The following is a 23,847-nucleotide window of genomic DNA, read 5'->3' on the forward strand; positions in this document are numbered from 1 at the left end:
TCCTTCCTTCCTTCCTTCCTTCCTTCCTTCCTTCCTTCCTTCCTTCCCTTTTTCTCCCTCCCTCCCTTCTTTCCTACCTTCTCTTTCTCCTTTGTTTCCCTTTCCATCCCTCCCTCCTCCTTCCCTTCCTTCTCCTTTTCTCTTTTCTCTCTTTTTTTTTTTTGAGACAGGGTCTTATTCACTCTGTCAGTGGCGCTGACAGGCTGTAGTGCAGTGGCGTGATCTCAGCTCACTGCAGCCTCCACCTCCCGGGTTCAAGCCATTCTCCAGCTAATTTTTTAGTGTTTTTAGTAGAGACAGGGTTTCACCATTTTGGTCAGGCTGGTCTTGAGCCCCTGGCCTCAAGTGATTCACCTGCCTCAGCCTCCCAAAGTACTGGGATTACAGACATGAGGCACTGTGCCCAAGCTGGCTTTTCTTTTTTTTCTTTTCTTTCTTGTGAGACAGAGTCTTGCTTTGTTGTTCAGGATAAAGTGCAGTGGCATGATCATAGCTAACTGAAGCTTCAACCTCCTAGGCTTCATTGATCCTCCTGCCTCAGCCTCCCAAGTAGCTAGGACTATAGATGTGCATCACCATGTCCAGCTAATTTTAATCTCTATGTTGCCCAGGCTGGTCTTGAACTCCTGGCCTCAAGCGATCTTCCCACCCTGCCTCCCAAAGTGTTGGGATTACAAGTGTGAACCACTGCACCTGGACAGAAAGTCTTTCTTGTTTTCTTCTTTCTCTCTCTCTCTATTTCTGTTTCTTTCCTTTTTTGAGACAGGGTTATGCTCTGTTGCCCAGGCTGGGGTACAGTGGTGTGATCACAGCTCACTGCAGCCTCCACCTCCTTGGCTCAAGTGATCCTCCCACCTCAACCTCTGGAGTAGCTGGGAGTACAAGCATGTGCCACCACACCTGACTAACTTTTTAAGTTTATTTTTTCTAAAGACGGGGGTCTCACCACGTTGCACAGGCTGATTTTGAACTCTTGGACTCAAACAATCCACCCACCTCAACCACCAGAGTGCTGGGATTACAGGCATGAACCACTGTGCCTGGCCCTAGAATGTCTTTCATGTTGTGAAATGTTTAAGTGATCTAGTTGGAGTCCTGTTTTCACCACTCTTATTTGTGATCTTATGCTTCTGATGTCTCTGTAGAATCATAGAATTTTGTTGCTGGAAAGGACTAATAATCATCTAATAGAAGTCTTTAATTTTACATCTAAGTAAACAAAGGAGCAAAGAGGTAAAGTGATTTGCTCAGTAGGTTACAGCTGGTGAGTAGTACAATCAGGATTAAACTCTGGGTCTTCTGACCTTTTCCCTCAAAAGGGAAAGTTACAAGGTTCTGCATTTATAAAGGACTTGCTCAAGTAAAGTGTTAAACTCCTAAGTGGCTTACTCTTCCAGTACATTCTATCTGCAGTTTCATTGCCTGTGAACATGGTTTTGATTAAATTGGTGATGCCCTATTATTTTACAGATGAGTAGGTAGAGATTTTTCAGGGTGGAGGCCAACTGTCACTCTGGTTGAGTCTCCAGTTTTAATTCTCAGCCTGCTGAGCTATAGTTCCTTACTTTGGAAAGTCTTTGTTTCCTTCCAAGAACGTTACTCAGAAGGAGGAATTCTTTGCAAATCCAGATGCCTGTCAAAATCATGTTACACAACTTCCCCCATTCTGAATTTCCATTCAAGTCTTATATCTAAATTCCAGTTGTATCTTGGTGTTACAAGTTAAAGCTAAGTGACTAATTGGAACCTTTGAGGATTGCTATGTTCCTTTTTTTTTAAATAGGTGTCTTGACTATGTTGATGGCTTAGCACAGATACCTCATTTATATCACTTGCTGCCACAGATGACTCAAGTGTGTGCTTTGCCTTAGACGTACAGTAGTCCCTCCTCATCTGTGGGGGATGAGTTTCAAGCCCCGCTATGGATGCCTGCAACTGCAGATGGTACTGAACCCTATGTATACTATGTTTTTTCTTATGTACACATACTTATGATAAAATTTAATTTGTAAATTAGGCACAGTAATACATTAACAACAATAGTAATAAAGTAGAACATTTACAATGTTATACTGTAATAAAAGTTATGTGAATGTGGTGTCTCTCTCTCAAAATATCTTGACTGTAATATTTTCAGACCCTGGTTGACTTCCGGTAACTGAAACTAGAGAGTGAAATCATGGGCAAAGGGGGTTACTGTACTGGCGAGAAACAAGTGATGTTTGAGTGTTTGGCAGCTAGCCCCTGATTTAGTCTCAGAGTTGACTACTTTGTTTAAATCTGCTGGTGGGTGGCTGGGTGTAGTGTGCATTCCTAGAAGTGTTAGGGCCTTCACTGATTCAGTCTTTTTGGAATTGTCAAAAAAGAGACAAGAAAGCTTTATTATGTTGTTAATTTTGTGTATACAAGGAATTTTGCAAAAGTCCAGGCAGGAAGTGTTCTTATGTACAAAACTAAAAAAGGAATAATCAGAAATTGCTCATAGAATGGATGAAGAGTATTTGATGTAATCAGGAGAGCGTAATGTCCAGGTTAGTCCTCTATGGCAGAAGAGGTAAGACTGGAGATGAAGACAATCTGTGATCTGGAAGTACCTGGCAATGCATTGTCCACTAGCTTAATAACTTTCCTTCCTGGTGTTGAGGGCCTAAGAACCCGTTTTTAGTATCACCCAGCTCTATTTGAGGAACTTTTATTCTTGGACATGTCACTAGTTCCATCCTTTACTATGGAGAATTGCCTGTTGAAATCATACAAGTCATCAGCATATGGTACTTATAAGATAGGCCTCCCACCCATTCCTAATTTAAACAACCGTTATGGATTGGTTGTATACTTTGAAGTATACTTTGAAGAGTATGTTAATGACTTAGATAACTGTGTATTCTTCCTTAATACCGTATCAAAACTCAACAAGTGGAAGTTTCTTAAAGATTAGTTGCAATGTAGAATATAAAACCGTATCAAATAATTTGTCATAGCCATTGTTACATTAAAATCCATTAATCTGTCTTAAACTTTGGGTCCTTCCTCCCATGCATCGTTTTATAACATCATACATTGATCATTTGGAAAATACTGGTTAACTGAGTTTTTCAGATTTTCCAAATCTTGACACATTTCATTGTATATTTTAAAAAGTCACATCTGTTGACATTACCACCAGTCTCATCAGAAAAGCCTCTATGTATCGGAAAGTAGTTATGTTCACCATGGTGAATACAATTTTTCCAAAATTTTTATTTTTACTTGAAAGCTTGAATTTTATCATTGGCCTCAAATACTGCCAATTATTTTCCTTGAAGTGACAGGCTCGTCTTACTCATTTTTGAGAAAATATTACCAGATACCCAAGTCTGAATAACCATAGTTTTTCAGTAATTTCAAGTAAAATGTTATTCGTGAAAAAAGCAGCCAGTTCAGCTCACAACGCAAACTATCTCATACATACTTTTTCACAAAATAGGTATTGTTTTTCAGTGTGCAGTAGAAGTGTTTTATGTGTACTTTCCATTTTGTCATACAAAGTATTTAGATGTGTACTCTGGTTGAAATTTGATACAATTATTTTTACTGCTTCATCAAAGCACACCTCAGTGAATGTGGCATTTGTGTCTTATTGTGAATGAGTGGCAGTTAAAGAATACACTGATGAATAGTACAATTTGCTGTCACTGCCCTAGTGCCAAGGCACCAGTGGTTTTACCCACCATTGCTTTTGCATTGTCAGTACAGTTTCAACACAGTGAAAAAGGCAGATAACATTGTAGTGTTATTGCGAAAAGAGTTTTGACTTTGCAGACCTTCTGGGGTCCATGGAACACACTTTGAGAACAACTGTTCTGAAGCATGATATTATGACATCGTATCCTTTCAAGTGTCTATATCAGAATTTAACCAATTCTGTCTTGTTTCTTCTATTTATTTTTTTGCTTTTATCACAATCCTTGTAGCTAAATTCAAGAGCAAAAATATTTTCCCTTAGAATAATATCTTTAGAAGTGGAATTCTGAGTCAATGGGTATGAATATTCTTTATATTTTTAAGATACATTTGATATATATCACCCAATCACCCAATTGTCCTCCAAGATGGTTAAACCAACTTATTTGTACCAATGTATTATGAGACTGCATCGTGGCTACAGATGGGCATTGTTTTATCTTAACCAATTCAGTCAGAATATTGGCATCATCTAAAAAGTGTATTATAACTTCTCATACAACTGGCCTTGATTACTAGTGAGTCTGAATATTTTAAAGCTTTGGCCATTTTGTAGTCTTCCTTTAGACTGATTACAGTGCAACTGATTAGGTTGTAACTTTCTTTGTTAAAACAGTCACATTCTCCTAATTCCTTTTGAGATTATTCCCTAGTTAACCCTATTTGCATTTGGATGTATATCAAATTGCAGCCTCTGATTTAGAGTCCCTCTCTTAAGGAGGTCGTAAATGTGCCTTTCTCTAAATTTCAGAAGTTTGAGCCCCACGTTTTTGACTTTTGTTATATTTAAGGAGTATCACCTGTGCTATTAACATTTTTTTCTAAGTTGATTTTCCTTATAAACAGTACTTGAAAGGAAACTTGATATTACTATAAAGTCTACTAAGTCACGGGTTTTATGTGCTAGTTGTTTTTTTCTAGTACACCTTAAAATACGTAATTATTAAGATCATTTCTGCCTAAAATCATCCAGTGGCCTTTGTTTACCACACTTTAGGAAGAGCAGGGGCTTTGGACTCAAACATCTTGGATTTGAATCCGACTCTGCTTGTAACTAGTGGTGTGCTCTTGGATAGGTGAGTCTAACCTCTTTGTGCTTCAGTTTCCTCACTGGCAAAATGGGGATGTTCAAAGATGAACTCTTAGGTGCCTTACATCTCTACTCTGTGACTCTGGTATAAGAAGAAAGGGATATTTGAATATTTGTGGATTTCTTTCTCTGTTTCTGATCAGGAATTAGAGACATTGTCTAGGGTTAATATTTCAAAACCCTAACTTGATTAAATTCGACTGCTATTAGTCATCTGATTTTGGAGAAACCATTTCATTTTATGAGGCTCTAACTGTCTAGTTAGGATATTACTGCTGCTTTAATACTTCCTATTTAATGTAAAGTACTTCTAGCTAGGAGCTAAGGCAAGCCAGGACCTCACTTTTAACATGTTTAAAATGGGGACAATGTTTCTGTTCTACTTACCTCATTAGAGACATGGAAAAATGAGATAACAGGTAGATAAGTGGACTCAGCTTTTAGCAGAAGGGTACTAGGTAAAGACAGGGTGTCAGTAAAAGTAATGCCTGTAGATGTTATCCCTTCTATAGATACTTCTGTAGTGAAGAGCAACATACGTGTGACACCACCTCTCCTATCTCTCCAGACCTGCCTGTACCCCTCCCTCTTCCCTGCCTACTGGTTTCGATTTGGGAAGTGCCATTGAACAGCAGTTTTGTGACCTTGGGCAAATCACTCAACCTTAACTATCCATGGGCCAAAAATTGGGAGATCTGACAACCTTGAGTCTGTATTTCTCTATGGCAACAACTGGCTAGAGGTGAATGGTGGCTTATCTTTTAAAAATACAGATACATTCTTCAGTCTGTCACTTAATCTGGCAAGTCTGATTCATTTACTTTGCTGCCTGGCCTCTTTGCGAGGCTGGATTGCATCATGGTAAGGAGCATGGTTTCTGGAGCCACATTACCTAGATTCATATCCCAACAATGACTCTTGGTAGCTGTGTACCCCTTCATATTATGTAGCTTTTCTGTAGTTTCATGTGAATTCCTACTTCGTGGGGTTGTTTAAAGGATTGGAAGAGCCACTACATATAAGACCCTTAGGATAGTCCCTGACCCAGAGTAAACTTAACTGATGTTAGTTGTTGTTTGAGTTCAAATAGCATAATAATTAGCTGACATTTATCTAGCTCTTAATATGTATCAGGCACTGGTCCAAGTCTTTCACACAGATCTATCTCATTAATCCTAAAGGTAATACTGTGAAATAGGTAGTGTTGTTTTCTCAGTTTTACAGATGGAAGGACTATAATTTAGAGAAGTTAAGTAACCTATCTAAAGGCACACAGCTAGTAGGTGCTGGCAACATTGAGAGTTGAACCTGTGTTTGTGTATCCTAATCCTGTGGGTTTTTTCTTATTATTCTTTCCTGTGTCTTACTACATGGAGACTAAGCCTATGGGTTTGAATGCTGTGCTGTGCTATGCTGCCCCACATTATATCCACCTCTAAAATAGGTCTAATCACAGAAGTGGCTGACTTGAGTAAATAGAGCTTAGTGCTCTTAATGTTTTTGTAAGTGATTTGAAGAGAGAATGAATATAAAATTTCCAGAATTTATATATGATGTTAGTTCCTTCAGGCAGTGAAATGCAAAACAATAGGAGATAAATAAACTACAGAAAACTTTTTTGGGGTGGATGGGGTGAGTGAATAGAAAAATGGTAACTGAATTTCAGGGTAGGTACTCATGAAGAAAGATAAACTGTTTGTAGAATGATGTGCTCCAAGATATTTAGTAAGGACTTGAGAGTTATTTTAGGCTATTATTTGAAGGTTAAAAAGGCCAGCAAACATTTCACACCCATTAGGATGACTGTTATCCAAAAAAGCAAAGAATAAAAAGAGTTGGCAAGGATATGGAGAAATTGGAACTGTTGTGCATTGTTGATGAGAATATAAAATGGGACAACCACTGTGGAAAACAGTATGGCAATTCCTCAAAAAGTTAAAAACAGAATTACCATATGGATCCAGCAATTTCACTTCTGGTTATATACCCAAAAGAATTTAAAGTAGGGGCTCAAATAGATATTTGTACACTAATGTTCAGAGTGGCATTATTCACAATAACTGAAAGGTAGAAGCAACCCAAGGGTCCATCAATGGATGAATAGATAAACAAAGTGTAGTCTATACATGCAATGAAATATTATTATTCAGCCTTACAAAGGAATGAAATTGACACACACTACAACGTGGATAAACCTTGAAGACATTGTGCTAAGTGAATGGTGGGTGTCTAGAGGGAGAATGGCAGTTGTCAGCGGGAAGGGGTAGTTCTGGAAATAAAGTGTGGTGATGGTTGCACAACAATGTGAAAATGTGAATGTAGTTAATGCCGCAAAACTCTATACTTAAAAACGGGTAAAATCATTAAAATGAAAAAAAAAAAAAAAGACTGGAAAGTGCTTTTCTTCCTTGTGTAAAGCTCCAGAACGTTCCTTATTTGGAATGCTAGGTGCTGTTCTGTCCTCTGCATGTTGGTGGAATGGATACAACTTAGTTTTAGGCTCCAGGCCCAGCTCTTTGGATTATTAGCAAGTCATTTTATAATCTCTGATATGTGTCTAGAAAAAGGGCTCACATAATCCTTACCTCACAACCAAGGATAAAATGGGTATGTATGTGATTGAATTTCTATACGAATGTCAGTTATTTTCAACTTTGGAAAAATAACAAAACAGACTTATTTTCCATCCACTGACGTAGCTGGGCTATGTGTCACACAGACTGTGCCTCTGTAATGCGCTGCAGCTTCTTGGAGCTTAGGAGAGGTATAGTTAACACAAAAGGAGGTTTGGTCTTACACAGTACACTCACTGAAGAGGAATAAATGGGCTGAGAAGAAAGCCAGGCTGAATGATTTTCCTTTGGTCTTTACAGTTAAAAAAAAAAAAGAAAGAAAAAACTTCAGCAATATAAAAGGGTATTAAGTAAAATTGCTATCTGCAAGAGATGACCTCTGCCAACCATTTTGCATCTGTCTTTGTATGTATAAATTTGTGTATGTTTTTGTGTAATTGTATCATACTATTCATATTCTTAATGCTACCTAAAACAAGGTTTGAAAAATTAGGACAAATTCATGGGTGATACTTTAGGGACACAACGACATTTTGAGAGCTGTGTGCACCTAATGTATATCACACTAGGCTAAATGCTTTTACAGACATTATCTCACAATACACAACAAGCCTGGGAAATATTTGGTATTTTCTCCATTTTACAATAAAAAAATTAGGGTAGAGGAGTAGAATAACCAGGACACATAAATGGTGAAACCAAGATTTGAATCAGGTACTTTTATTCCAGAGCTTGCACTTCCTGTATCCTTCTATAGCACCATATTTGCTGCCTCTCAAAGATGAAACCCCAAGTTCTGTATCTAATCCCCTTGTGTTACTTGTTAAAAGAATGTTTTGAACAATTAATACAGTCACTAATACTTTATATTTTAGAAATTGTTCCATGTGAGTATAAACAGAGCTGCCTCATGCTTTTATTTATTTATTTAGGCTGCATTGTACATATATAAATAGTAAACTTTCTTGCGTTTTTTTATTGTGAAATATATACAACATAAAATTTACCATTTTAACCATTTTTAAGTGTACTTACTGTTCGGTGGTATTAATTACATTCATGTTGTGCAACCATCACCACATCCATCTTTAGAATTTTTCATTTTGCACAACAGAAACTACCCATTAAACTAATAACTCCCCATTCCTCTTTTCACCCAGCCCCGGCCACTGCCGTTCTACTTTGTCTCTGATTTGAGTATTCCTCACATAAGTGGAATCATACAATATTTGTCCTTTTGTGTCTGGCTTATTTTACTAAACAATAATTTTAACCAGACTTCTATTGATGGACATTTAAATTATTATTCTTTTGCTCTTCGAACAATTATCAGTTCCAGGAACATTCGATCCAGAATTTCAGACTGCTTTCTCAGTCCTATGCTTGGCGGGCTTTTGAGGAAACCCAAAGCAAATCCTTACCTCAGCTTTTCTGAGCAATAAAATAAGAAGAATGTTAAATAATTACTTTTGTTATAGTGTGTTGTAAGGGCTTGCTTAGTTTCTGCTTATAGCTTGGGACCCTTTGGGAAAGGGTACTCTTTAAGAATAAAGGGTTTCTGTAACTACAAAGCTGCTGCCACAATGTGATTATGGTACATTTTTTGATGAATTAGTGATTTTAGTGCAGAATGAAACAAACCCAAAAAACCAAAATCAGAGTATGTAGTTGTGTTTTCTTGGGGTTCTCAGATGAGTCGAAGGTAAGCAATTGTGAGAAAACCAGGCTTAGAAGGCCTGGCCTCTGCTTGTCTTTGCCTGGCACTGGCACTGAGAAGAAAGGGAAGGTCTAGCCTTCCTAAGAAGTCTCTGTGCTCCACCTCTGGTGCCCCAGAGAGGTTGGGGCTGGGCTCCCTCTCCTGAGGCTGACCCCATTCTCATCCAACTGCCAGGCCCATGGGGCTGGCTTAAATGGTCTGAAATGATCCTAAATATTCTTCACTTGGATTATTTGCAGGTCAGTCTCTCTCTGTGGAACTAAACAATAAATCTCTGCCTTTCTGAACTGATGGGGTGATTAAGGGAGACAACTGTAGAGCTTCTTTTGCGTCTGAACTGATTTTCCCTTGCTTCACCAGCCCTCCTCTGCTTTGTTGAGTCAGAGGCTTGGGCACAGCTGTTTGTTTAGCTCCCTCTGCTGGCTGAAAAGCAGCCTAACGGTTTCACATTATGCCTTAATTTGTACTGGTTGTTTTTCTGCCAGCGCATACTTGAAAAGTGCCGTCTTTGCATAGGGATCTTAATACCTTGCCTAAAGGAATGAGAAGTTGAGTGGGGTAAGGGGGTGTGTTTAGCTTACATCTTCTGATGCTAACCTTGAGGGCAAAGTCAAGAAGCAGGCCCCATCACAGCGATAAGTTTTGCCTCGGTGATTCCAATCTCCCATGGACTTTGACTGTCATCATCGTGTTAGTTACTAAGGACACATCATTTAAAGTGATCCCAAGACATTTAACAAATAGCTATGAATTTTAAATTACTGAGTACTTGGCAAAATGAAATCATCCTATAAATGCCTAGAATGAACACAAAGATTATTGCTGTCTGGGTGATGGGTGGAGACCTTAGGCTGAGAATGGTTATGAGTTGGACACAAACATATAGATATTCTGGTTTCTTTTTTTTTTTCTTTTAGTAGAGACAAGGTCTCACTATGTTGCCCAGGCTGATCTCCAACTCCTCAGCTCAGGTGATTCTCCCACCTCGACCTCCCAAAGTGCTGGCATGACCTCCCGAAGATCTGCTGGGATTATAGATCCTCCTACCTCGACCTCCCAAAGTGCTGGCATGAGACACTGGGCCTAGCAGATACTCTGTTTTTGTTTTCGTTGTTGTTGTTTGTTTTGAGATCAAGTCTTGCTCTTTCACCCAGGTTGGAGTGCCGTGGCAAGATCTCTGCTCACTGCAACCTCTGCCTCCAGGGTTCAAGCGATTCTCCTGCCTCATGCTCCCCAGTAACTGGGACTACAGGCGCACAATATTCTGTTTTTACGTAAGCTGCTTCAATTTAGGAGAGACTGTGCTGTAGGTCTTAGTGAGCCATGAGTATCCCAGCCCATCCTGCAGAGTCTTGTTTTCTTTTTTCTTTTTCTATCATGAACATTAAACGTAATCCAAAACTCTTTATTATGGAAACGTCCAGCTGGGCTCACGCCTGTAATCCCAGCACTTTGGGAGGCCAAGGCAGGTAGATCACTTGAAGTCAGGAGTTGGAGACCAGCCTGGGCAACATGGTGAAACCCTGTCTCTTGAAAAAAATACAAAAATTAGCTGGGTGTCGTGGTGCTCACCTGTAGTCCCAGCTACTCAGGAGCCGAGGCAGGATAATCAGTTGAACCTGGGAGGTGGAGGCTGCAGTGAGCTGAGATCATGCCATTGCACTCCAGCCTGGGCGACAGAGTGAGAAAAAAAAAAATTTTTTTGTTCAAGCATACACAAAAGTAGAATAGTACAGTGTATGTATCTACAGCAGTTGTCCATATTTTATTAATAATCTATCCCTCTACTTTTTTTTTCTGGAATGTTTTAAAGGAAATTCCAGACATACTCCATTTCACCCACCTCAGTATGCATCTCTAATTGATGAGGAATTTTTTCTTTTTTAACATAACCATAGCAGCATTAATAATACCTAAGAGATGTAACAATACTTCCTTAATATCATGAAATATTTAAACAAAGTAGAGAGATACCAATCGGATTTGACAAAATGTTGATAATTTGTTAAATTTACTTCCAATCTATTATTACTGGTAGAAGGATTTACTTATGATGTTTTGTTTTTAAGACTTTATTTATTTTAGAGAAGTTTCAGGTTCACAGTAAAATTAAGAGAAAGGTACAGAGGTTTTCCATGTACCCCTTATTCCCACACCTGCATAGCCTCCTCCATTGTCAACATCTTCCACCAGAGTGGTAAATTTGTTAAAATTGATAAACATATGCTGATACATCATAAACACCCAGAGTCCCAATGTTCAAAAAATGAAACTTAGGGTTCACTTTGGGTGTTGTATATTCTATGGGTTTGGACAAATGTAATGACATGCATCCATCATTACAATATCATAGAGGATTTTTACTGCCCTAAAAATCTTCTCTGCTCCATATATTCAACCCCTGCCTCCAAGCCCTGGCAATTACTGATCTTTTTGTTGTCTCCATGATTTTGTCTTTTCCAGAATATCATAGAGTTGAAGTCATACAGTCTGTAGCCTTTTCAGTTTGGCTTTTTTCATTTTGTAATGTGTACTTAAGGTTTCTCCATGTCTTTTCACTGCTTGATATTTCATTTCTTTTTATGACTGAATAAGTTTCTGTTGTCTGATTGCACCACAGTTGATTAATCCATTTACCTACCGAAGGACATCTTGGTTGCTTACAAGTTTTGGCAATTGTGAATAAAACTGTTGTAAAATAAATCCATGTACAGGTCTTTGTGTAGATATTAAGTTTCAACTCCTTTGGTTAAATACCAAGGAGCATGATTGCTGGATTGCATGATAAGGGTACATTTAGTTTTGTATGAAACTGCCAAACTATCTTCAAAGGTGGCTGTACCATTTTGCAATCCCACCAGCAATGAATGAGATTGCCTGTTGTTCCACATCGTGACCCGCGTTTGGTGTCATCTAGGTTTTCTCCTACTATCTTCTAGGAGTTTTATAGTTTTGTGTTTTACATTTAGATTTATGATCAATCTTGAGTTAATTTTTATGAAGGGTGTAAAGTCTATCTAAATTCATTTTTATGCATGTGGATATTGAGATGTTTCAGCACCATTTGTTGAAAAGACCCTTTTTGCTCCATTGTTTTGTCTTTGCTCTGTGGTCAAAGATCAGTTGATTATACTTATGTGGGTCTATTTTTGGCCTCTCTGTTTTGTTCCACTGATCTATTTGTGTATTTGTTTGACAATATTATACTGTCTTGATTACTGTATCTTTGCAGTAACCTGAAGTCAGGTAATGTCAGTCCTTCAACTTTGGTTTTCAAAATTGTGTTGACTATTATGGGCCTTTTGCCTCCCCTATAAATGTTAGAATAATTTTGTTGATATGCATAAAATGATTTGCTGAAAATTTGAGTGGGATTGCATTGAATCCATAGATGAAGTTGGGAAGAACTGATATCTTAAAAATATTGAGTCTTGGCTGGGCACAGTGGCCCAAGCTTGAATCCCAGCACTGTGGGAGGCCTAGGTGGGCAGATCATCTGAGGTCATGAGTTCGAGACCAGCCTGGCCAACATGGTGAAACCCCGTCTCTACTAAAAATACAAAATTAGCCGGGCGTGGTGGCATGCGCCTGTAATCCCAGCTACTCAGGAGACTGAGGCAGGAGAATTGCTTGAACCCGGAAGGCAGAAGTTGCAGTGAGCTGAGATTGCACCATTGCACTCTAGCCTGGGCAAAAAAAAAAAAAGCAAAACTCCGTCTTTAAAAAAAAAAAGGAATAGCTGTCCATTTATTTAGTTCTTTGTTGTTCATCAGAGTTTTAAAATGTTTCTTATATATTGTAAAACTTTGTTAAATTTATACCTAAATATTTTATATTTCAAATTCCGCTTATTCATTGCTGGTATATAGGAAAGTGATGAACTTTTGTATATTAACCTTATATCTCACAATCTTGCTAAAATCACTTCTGTATTTTTTTAAAGAAACACTACAGATACACTTAAAAGCCTCTTTTACTATGTGTGTTTATCCATAAACAATATGAAGTATTGTTTTTGATATTTAAAAATACATGCTTAAATATTATCCCTTTCATATCCTTTTGAAACTTGCTTTTATTACCATTAGGTTTTTAATATTTATTCATGTTTGTATACATGTTTCTTGTTCATTTGAACTGCTGTATAATATTCCATTGTGTTTAGACTCCACCTATTTTATATTCCAGTGGAAGTTATCCATTCCTGAATTGTTAGGTATTTATGTTGTATATAGGTTTTCTTGATATTATGACCAGTGCTTCAGTGAACTTTCTTGTACATTCCCTTGTGCCACTTTGTGAGAATCTGTCTAAATTATAATGTACATTTCCCTGATAACATATAGAATTTGAGATCTTCTATAAAATCTGTTTGGTATTTGGATTTCCTTTTCTGAATGGTTGTATTCTTTGCCTCTTTTCCTATTGGAGTTTTAAGAATTATTTGTAGAAATTCTTTGCATCTTCTAGATATTAAGCCATTACCAGTATCGTGCACTGCAAGAATTCTTATAAACTCAGGCAGTCCTGTCCTGGTCCTTCAGTTTACTCCACGGGCCAGTTTGCTGGAGTTAAGTCAGCTTCTGTTTTTACTCCTGGGGTCCCTTTATTCTTACTTAACATTTGAGTTATGCTACTAAGGCGGACAATCCCTTCAACTGTCCATCAGAATGAATTTGCTTTGTCAGTTATGGTTCATTTTTTGTTCAATAAGGCAATATAGAATAGTGGTTAAGAGTTGGGGCTACAGAGTCTTTTTTTTTTTTCTTTGAGACGGAGTCTCGCTCTGTTGCCCAGGCTGGAGTGCAGTGGCCAGATCTCAGTTCACTGCAAGCTCCGCCTCCCGGGTTTACACCATTCTCCTGCCTCAGCCTCCCGAGTAGCTGGGACTACAGGCGCCCGCCACCTCGCCCGGCTAGTTTTTTTTGTATTTTTTAGTAGAGACGGGGTTTCACCGTGTTAGCCAGGATGGTCTCGATCTCCTGACCTCATGATCCGCCCATCTCGGCCTCCCAAAGTGCTGGGATTACAGGCTTGAGCCACCGCACCCAGCCTCAGAGTCTTTACTGCTTGTGTTTGAATCTTAGCTCGATGAGTTTATTGTGTGATGTTGGCACATTACTCTTTTGTACTTGGCTTTATCATCTATAAAACCAATGAGGGTAGAACTATTATGATGACCATTTTAATGTTTGGTGAAACTGAGGCTAAGGGAGATTAGGTCAGAAACATGAGCAAGTAGAAGAAACATGTGCACCTCTCTTTTAACTTTTTGCTTTCGCTAGAGGCATGAGTATAGAGAAATATTTATTTAATTTAAAAAAATATAGTAGCAGAAGCAGTGATAAGTCCCTGACTCACAGCCTCAGTGTTGGGAGAAAACCATAGGAGTGGAGACTATAGAGAACTGAAGTGCCCATACCTAAGTCTGTTTGTAGTGTGGAAAACCATTTGTGTCATTTTTCATGAAAATAAAGTGACAGAAACCCAAACCATGATTTTCATGACCTTAGCTTGATGTTTTACAGAGTGGTAAATTTGTAAGAAATACATAATTTTGATACTGTCCTGGGCCAGTGAACTCATAGTTGAAATAGGCCTATCATAAAGAGAACACTGTGGGCCACACTTAGGGCATCAGTCTGGTGTACAACTTGATTTGGACTGACAATGGAAGGAAGAAGAAACTCAAGAAACAAAGGAATTTGGCCGGGCGCAGTGGCTCAAGCCTGTAATCACAGCACTTTGGGAGGCTGAGACGGGTGGATCACGAGGTCAGGAGATCGAGACCATCCTGGCTAACACGGTGAAACCCCGTCTCTACTAAAAAAAAAAATACAAAAAACTAGCCGGGCGAGGTGGCGGGCGCCTGTAGTTCCAGCTACTCGGGAGGCTGAGGCAGGAGAATGGCGTGAACCCGGGAGGCAGAGCTTGCAAGTGAGCTGAGATCACGCCACTGCACTCCAGCCTGGGCGACAGAGTGAGACCCCGTCTCAAAAAAAAAAAAAAAAAAAAGAAACAAAGGAATTCAAGTAGCAAAGACAATTTCTTTCTAGGAGCGGGAGAATAAGTAGAATAAGTATGATTTTTTGGCTTCTGTATCTTCTTCTATTTTTTATTACAAAAAGAAATCTGCTGTGGCAAAAAGTGAAGCAGTATGGGAAGGTATAAAGTAAAAATTAAAACATAAAAGTTTTCCGGTAGTATATACCGAAATTAAAAGGAGGGATTCAAAAAGTTATTTGTACACTCGTGTTCATATATTATTCACAATAGGCAAAAGATGGAAATAACCCAAATGTTCATCGATGGATTAGTGGAGAAACAAAATATGCGTACAAATATATATACACGATGGAATACCATTCAGCCTTAGAAAGCAAGGAAATTCTGATACATGCCACAACCTGGATGCACTTTGAAGACATTATGCTAAGGGAGTGAGCCAGACCTAGGAGGAGAAATATTGTGTGATTCAACTTATATGAGGTTCCTAGAGTAGACAAATCCTTAGAGGCAGAAAGTAGAATAGTGACTACTTGCCTGGGTGTAGTGGTTCACGCCTGTCATCCCAGCACTTTGGGAGGAACGAGGCGGGTGGATCACAAGGTCAGGAGTTTGAGAACAGCCTGGTCGGTCAACATAGTGAAACCCCTTCTCTATTAAAAATACAAAAAATTAGCTGGGCGTGGTGGCGGGCACCTGTAATCCCAGCTACTCGGGAGACTGAGACAGGAGAATCACTTGAACCCGGGAGGTGGAGGTTGCAGTGAGCCGAGATCGTGCCACTGCACGCCATACTCCAGCCTGGGCAACAGTGCGAGACTCTATCCCCAAAAAAAAAAGAAAAGAACAATGACTACTAGGCGCTGGGAGGAGTTATTGTTTATTGGGTATAGAGTTTCAGTTTGGGGTGATGAAAAAGTTCCGAAGGTGAATAATGGCAATGGCTGTATAACAGCACAAATGTACTTAAAGGCACTGAATTGTACACTTGAAAATGGGTAAAATGGTAAGTTACATGTATATATATTTTACTACCGTAAAAAGTCTCCCAACACCAGCCTACCAGTTATAGTTGGCACTGTAAACAACAACTTTTATAGCCATCTAGATAGGGCTATGCAAATACAAGCATAGATACAAGAGTATAAGCATACTGTCAATGCTCATTCTTTGGAGCACTCATTTATGTGCCAGGTATTTCCCAGTGAACAAAACTGACAAGGTTCCTGCTGTCATGGAGCTTTTAAAAATTTTGTTTTATGCAAATGGATATTGATGTACATACTGTTTTACACCTCATTTCCCCCCTTAACGAGTTTCTTTGGACATCTTTCTGCATTAGCTCTTATATAGATCTAACAACTTAATGGCTTCATAGTATGCCCTTGTATGGATGTGCTATCATTTGTGGCTGCATTTTTCATTGAATGGAGGAGGGGAGGCGGAGGTATAGAGCTTGCTATGGTTTGCTGCTGCTGTAAATTAAATTTTTATTAGGAAAATAGTATAGCCTTCTTATAAAAAGTCAGTGCAAGAAAAGTAAAAGTAAAAAGTAAAAGTGAGAAAAAAACAACCACCACCACCAACCCAGACCCAAAGTTACACAGAGTTAAGAGCTGTGCTGAGCCGTATTTTGTCTAGATCCTATTACTGTAAGAGTCAGGTGATTTCTTAGTTACCATTTGTATGGTGTCCCACAGTCAATGAGATCACATTAAGAAGATTGCTTTGAAAACCATTATGCTAGAAATATTATGGAAGTCATCTCAGGTTTTATTAAACAAATAAAAAGGACTTCCATGAAGGGATTCTGGGTAGCAAATGAAGAAATATTTAAACAACTCTGGAAAGACAGAAACAGGGTGGCTTTAGGAATCTCATTATCAGTACTCATCCCTTTCATTTTCTATGTCTGCTTAAGATGCAATTCCTGGGAGAGGATGAATGGCCTAGAGAACATGTGCCTATTGATGGTGAAGTAGGGAGAGTTCTGGATTTTTGTGCTCCATGTGAATCTTATGGAGTTGGGGAGGTGCAGTTTTAGAAAGGATGGGATTCGAGGCTGGCAAAATCATCTGTCAGCCTTGTGATGTCAGCTGTTATAACCACAGATTCTTACTTCCTTCTTAAGGAGGAGATGACCGCCGGGTTCTGCTATGGCACATGGAACAAGCCATCCACTCCAGGGTCAAGCCCATACAGCTGAAAGGAGAGCACCATTCCAACATTTTTTGCCTGGCTTTCAACAGTGGGAACACTAAAGTGTTCTCTGGAGGTAAAAAGGAAGATTCTACCTTGGGAACGTCACTGTGGTTGGGATTTTAGAGAAAAGAGTGTGAAAATAACTCCTTATTTTTCTTCGTGTATTTCATTGAGCTGTGGAATTACTGGTTTCTCATCGCTTGTCTTTTCTGCATTACAGCAGTATTATATATTAGGATAGTGTGTGTCTTTTCTCTCTCTCTCTCTCTTTTTTTTTCTTTTCTTCACCTGTCTTTTTCTTTATTTCTCTCTGGCAGAAAACTTTTCACATTGCCATCTGTTACACAGAAACACACACAGACACACACACACACACATTTGAAACAATACTTAACCTTTTCTATGTGTGGCATACTCTGATTTTGTTTTTTATTCTATTCTGTTTCATTTTTAGAGATTATGCTGGCCATAACTCAAATGGATGTCATAACCCACAGATGGCTTCTGTTTGAAAAATGTTGTGTTAGGTACAATTGAAATGGCTGGTGCTCACACCAACCTCTTGGTGATGGCTTCCATCAGCCATACTCCTTCTCAACCCCACATTTCTAGTTCTGACCTCTTTTCTAAGCTGCAGATTTTCCCACTGGATATCTACCTGTGTTCCAAAAGCAATTTAAATACAATAGATGTAAAACAAAGATCATTAGTCCTCCCTTGAGGGAAAATTTCTTCTTGTCTGCTGCATTTTCTTTCTCAGTTATTACCATTCACCCAATTATATAAGCTATTAAGTTTAAGAAATTGCTGACAATTAACCATTTTCAACTTAAAAAAGTAGCAGTTTCACATGGTTCATTCTATCTATGATCTTGGAGTCATTCTCAAACCTGCCTTTCTTACATTTCCACATCTAGTCTGTCACCAAGTCCTTTCAGGTCTATCTTGAAAGCCTCTCATATTCATCCTTTAGTTTGGCCTGGATTTTTGCAATGGCTTTCTGTGATTTCTGTTATCACTGTCCATCCTCCTTTGAATTCATTTCATACACAAGTTTACTTTTAAAAATAAAGACTGGACCATGTGAACCATTGAGCCTACAGTGCCTGAAGAATAAAGTCTAAACCCCTATCTGTCTGGCCTGACCTCCCTTCCCTGAGTTAAACACTCTAGCCCACCAAACTATTTGTCATTTGAAGAATGCACTGCACGGTACTATTTTGTCCTGTGCCTTTTGTTCATGGTGTTCTTCCACCTTAATTGTCCAGTCCCCGCCAATTCCCCTAAGCCTTTCATTGGTAGGAGTTTTGAGTTATTTGAGTTTCTCTTCAAATGTCTCCTTCTCCATGTACTTTCACCCTGCTTATGAAGGAAATAATTGACCCCATAGCTAGATACATATTGCTACAAAGCAAACCCTCTTGTTGCTATTAGTTGTTTGTCCAATTGGACTGTGAATTCTCAAGGACAGAGTAGAATCTTATTCTTTTTATATACCCAGGACCTAGCACTCTACCTGATACCTAGAAGGCATTAGTATGGGTTTACTGATTTCATTGGTTTGCACCCACAATAGAATTTACAGCCAGGCCTCTGTTTAAGATGCCCTGGGCCATATCTTTACTGCTACTTTTGTTTTCTATTTAAGTGATTGTTGGTTGTGCATTTTAGCATAGAGTGGGACTTTTTTTATGTTTTGTCTTTTTATATTCAGGTTTTAATTTTTTTTGCTATACAAACCATTTGAAGGCAGGACTACACATATCATGAATATAATTTATATCCTTTGATAGAATAAGGAGAAATACAAGATTAAAACTTTCACATCATTTGGAATCACAGTCATCAAGTTTTAATGCTGTGAAAGATGATGTGGCTGGGTATTGTGGCTCACACTTGTAATAATCCTAGCACTTCGAAAGGCCAAGGCAGGAGGACTGCTTGAATCCAGGAGTTTGAGACCAGCCTGGGCAACATAGTTAGACCCAAACATGATAGATCTCTACAAAAAAAAAAAATTTTTTTTTTTTTTAATTAGCCAAGCATAGTGACACATGCCTGTAGTTCCAGCTACTAGGGAGGCTGAGGTGGGAAGATTGCTTGAGCACAGGAGGTCGAGACTGCAGTGAACCATGATTGCACCACTGCACTCCAGCTTGGGCAACAGAGCAAGATCCTGTCTCAAAAGAAAGAAAAAAATTTTTAAAAGAGCACGAGGATAGAAATATTAGCAAACATTTATTGGGGGCTTATTAAGTGCTCAGCCCTATTCTGAATGCTTTTACAGTTGTACTCTTATGCTCACAATTGCTTTGTGATGTTATTATCACTATTCTGTAGGTTACAAAGCTGGGTCATAGAAATGTTAAAGATTTTATTGTGGGTCTCATAATTAGTGAGTGTTCTGCTGAAAAAAAAAAAAAAAACAAAGCTAGTGAATTAATTTGCCAATGATCATTTAGTGTTTTCCTTGAGCCACAGTTTTGTTTTGTGTTGTTTCCCCAACTTTTTTTTTTGAGACAGTCTCTCTCTCTTGCCCAGGCTGGAGTGCAATCATAGCTCACTGCAGCCTTGAACTCCTGGCCTCAAGCGATTTCCCCCACCTCAGCCTCCGTATTAGCTGGGACTTCAAGGGTGTGCCACCACCTGGCTAATTTTTTAATTTTTATTTTCATAGGATGGGGTCTAGCTATGTTGCCCAGGCTGTAGCCACAGTTTTTTTTTTTTACATCATCCACTGGATAATACATGTTGGGAACTGTTACTATGTTATACTTGGCTGCTATTATTTTTAAAAAATTCTCTGTAAGAGTGTCCTATCCTTCTTAAATGATTTCTATAAATCTTTTTTCTAGCTAACACTTCTAATTTGTATTAGCATTGGCTTCATTCATATTTTTTCCCTGAAAACTTAATAATACTAAATTGTAATGTGGACAGGGACCACCTTGCAGGAATGATCAAATGTCTGCTTTTTTCTTTTGCAGGAAATGATGAGCAAGTTATCCTCCATGATGTTGAAAGGTAAATAGATTGGTGGTATGTGAAGGTGATTGACTTTGTTTTTCATATATGAAGAGGCAAATATTTCTTTAGACTAAAATGGTTTTTGTTTTTTGAAGAAAACAGCGTGAAACCAGCTGTTCTTTTCTAAAAAATATTCCTACAATAGTTTGAAATAAAGTTTTGATTTAAAAAGGAAAAAGGGATTTGAAAGTTGGTATGAAAGTATACGTTTTAGATGAAAATTTAAAACAAGAGTTTAGAAGAGAAGGAACCATAATATTTAAGAACAGTAATAGCTAATATTGAGTTCTTACTATGTGCCAGACACCATTGTAAATGCTTCATACATATTAATTTATTTAATCCTCACACTTATTTTCTAAGGAGATACTATTGTGATCTCCATTCTAGATGAGGAAACGGAGGCACAGACATGTTAGATAACAGAAGGTCAAGTGGTACGAGAACCTGAACTTAGGCTATCTGGCGTCAGAGCCATGCTCTTCATCACCATGCCAGATTGCTAGGAGACCCCTCTTCCACCCTGTTGGCATCAGACTTGGCTGCTCTAAAGCTTTCCCTTGCTCTTTGAAAATCAAGTACAGGCCGGGCGCTATGGCTCACGCCTGTAATCCCAGCACTTTGGGAGGCTGAGGCAGGCGGATCACAAGATCAGGAGATCGAGACAATCCTGGCTAACATGGTGAAACCCCGTCTCTACTAAAAATACAAAAAAAAAAAAAATTAGCCGGGCCTGGTGGTGGGCGTCTATAGTCCCTGTTACTTGGGAAGGCTGAGGCAGAGAATGGCATGAACCTGGGAGGCGGAGCTTGCAGTAAGCCGAGATTGCGCCACTGCACTCCACGCTGGGTGACAGAGCAAGACTCCGTCTCAAAAAAAAAAAAAAAGGGAAATCAAGTACGACCTCCAAATCTGTACACAAGCAGAAGAATTCTGTAATAAATGAAAATACTAAACTCAGCTATTGAGTCACTTTTAAATATGCTTATTTAGCACAAAAATTATAAAATCTCTAAAAAGACTCCTTAATAGTACCTTTTCTTAAACCTGAAAGTTGACTACCTACCTTTCAGGAAATATAATATTTTTTGGGTTTAGCTGGGTTGACTTTCTCCTAGAAATGGAGAAGATGGCACCCTCGGTACTGAAGTGCTGGGACTCTGCACTATGCTTGTGTGTATGTGTGTGCCTCTGTCTTGCTCTCTATCTCCCAGCAGTGAGACATTGGACGTGTTTGCTCATGAAGATGCGGTATATGGCTTGTCTGTGAGCCCAGTGAATGACAACATTTTTGCCAGTTCCTCAGATGATGGCCGGGTTCTCATTTGGGACATCCGGGAATCTCCCCATGGAGGTAGGGTCACTGTGCAAAATACTGTTGGACTGTGTTGAACAGTTTGGTGTCAGATTCATTGAAGATCCAATTTATGACCTCAGTATCTATGTGCAAGTGATGTCAAGGGAAAGGAAATGTGAAACACTCACATGGGGGCATAAGAGGTCTTTGGAGGCCTTATCCTCCACCTAAGTACTCAGGAGTGAGGCACCTTTGCCAGTCCTTCTCTACCCTCCTGTGGCTCTCCACAAACCCTTGTACCTTGCTGTTTAGTGCCCCAAGGAGCAGAAGTTGTGGTGCTGACATGTAACTATGCTTGATTATTTACAGAGAATGGGGGTGTTACGCACTTTCCTGCATCCTAGTTTCAGGCTTGTTATTTTGTTGAACCACAGAATCTCAAATTACCTGTGTATAGGATCTTAAAATGATGGCAGGTAAACTCTAAAGGGGATTGTCTGTGTGAGTGCCTCCTCTGAATGTGCCCTTTGACTCTGATGTGTAAAATGAAGAAGTTGCTTTGTTGACTTTCTCTGAAGTTCTTCAGGAAATGCATCTTCTCAGCTCATTTCCTACAGAGAGATTTCTGTAATTCTACCTGTCTTCAAAAGACCCCTTCCTCTAGTACCAGCCTTAGTGCCACTGCCATACTCACCCTGTCCTTTAGTGCAGATTGTAATGATCACAGCTGTGTACCTAAATTTACTATCCTGCCTGCTTTGTCTGGCAGGATCTGGGTCTTTTAATTTTTTTATATTCTAAACATTTTACATTCTGGGCCGTGCTCATTATTTAGGTTCAGGCTATAAGAGAAGCTTGTTTTTAGGGTTAGGTAGGTAAGGTAGCAGGAAGTAGCAGCTGTGGTCAAGTCACTGTGGGCTTGGTAGGTGAAATTCTCCTTGGTTTGAACTGCCTGATGGCGGAGATGACTGAGTGCTTTACCTGCTCAAAGACCTGTGAGGTACTGCATATGGAGGTCATAGACTGAGAAGTGCTTTCTTTGTATTACTCTAACAGGTCCCATAGGAGTATATCCTGCTAGGTAACTAAGTGGTTTCTTCCTCACTTGGAACCTGCTAATTTTTGTAAAATGATGCAGGGTTTCTAGGTGAAGTTGATTACAGACTGGCTAGATGTTAGGGAGCATTGTGAAGCAGAAGAGAAAAACCACACCATTATTTCACCATGTCTTAATTTTGTCGTGTTTTGTTTTATCTTCATCAAATCTGTGTGCAGTTTAAAAACTTTTAATTTCTAAAACTAATACAATTGGATTAAAAGCATAAGAATCCTACCAGTAATTGGTTGTGAATTTTTTCAGCTCCTGCGGAATTCAGTTTTACTTACTGTAAAATGGTTTATTTTCCCATTTTTAGTGACCATTTCTGTTTTGTCTCAAGATCTGATAGCTACTATATATATTTCTGGGTGTTATAGCTTAAAATGTCGTTAAATGTGTTTACCTTGCTACATACAGGACTCATGGGGACCTCGTGAGTAGGGGTTACTGGTGGGATTATGTGCTGTTTTGGGGCACCAGGCCATTGGAGTGGTTATTAAAGAGTGCTCCGACCTACATTCACATTTCTGCTTATCTGCCTGCCAGTGGCCCAAAGGTACCTGGAACGAACTGATTGTAATTTTTCTTCCCACAGAGCCCTTCTGCCTGGCAAACTATCCATCAGCCTTTCATAGTGTCATGTTTAACCCTGTGGAGCCCAGGTTGTTGGCCACAGCCAATTCAAAGGAAGGAGTGGGACTCTGGGACATTCGAAAACCTCAGAGGTGAGTCCCCTTTATTCATAAGGTGTTAAAACTTTCCCCTGCCTCATTTCTCAGGTAATGTGACCAGCCAGTAAGTGTTGTAAGGACTTCTTTGGCAGTTATCTCTGCTGGGCGTTTCTTAAGATATATAGTGTGTCTCAAGCCAGGAGAGCCTGTTTCCAAGGAATAGACAGTGAAAAATCCATACTCCTTGCTGAGGAGGAATCATAAACAGTAATCTGGATTGTAGACAGGGTCAGTTTTAGGCAATTATCTGAAGTAGTCAGAGCATCCCTTTAATATTGCCTTCTCTCTTCAGGCCCAGTGTTCCCCAGATGCATAGGAGCTCTTGGTGTGGGGTGGGTGGAGGGGAGGAGGTGGAGGTGGAGATTTGCCAAACTTGTTGCTG

The 23,847-nt window shown here is 39.2% G+C and overlaps 1 protein-coding gene across 6 annotated transcripts in view; it reads left to right on the plus strand.

Annotated features, from left to right (window-relative positions):
- The window catches only part of DCAF5 (DDB1 and CUL4 associated factor 5), a 105,065-nt gene that overhangs the window by 14,342 nt on the left and 66,876 nt on the right, over positions 1–23,847 (plus strand). For 4 of the 6 annotated variants that reach the window (XM_023182634.2, XM_023182682.3, XM_023182661.1 and 1 more), the window contains exons 2-5: positions 17,241–17,384; positions 20,299–20,335; positions 21,553–21,692; positions 23,330–23,459. In XM_023182634.2, the coding sequence (XP_023038402.1) occupies positions 17,241–17,384; positions 20,299–20,335; positions 21,553–21,692; positions 23,330–23,459 (451 nt within the window). The remainder of the gene's footprint in view (positions 1–17,240; positions 17,385–20,298; positions 20,336–21,552; positions 21,693–23,329; positions 23,460–23,847) is intronic. The other 2 variants (XM_023182643.2, XM_023182672.1) reach the window with 1 other exon arrangement.

The sequence above is a fragment of the Piliocolobus tephrosceles genome, chromosome 6, assembly GCF_002776525.5.
Source record: "Piliocolobus tephrosceles isolate RC106 chromosome 6, ASM277652v3, whole genome shotgun sequence".
Classification (NCBI taxonomy): Eukaryota; Metazoa; Chordata; class Mammalia; order Primates; family Cercopithecidae; genus Piliocolobus; species Piliocolobus tephrosceles.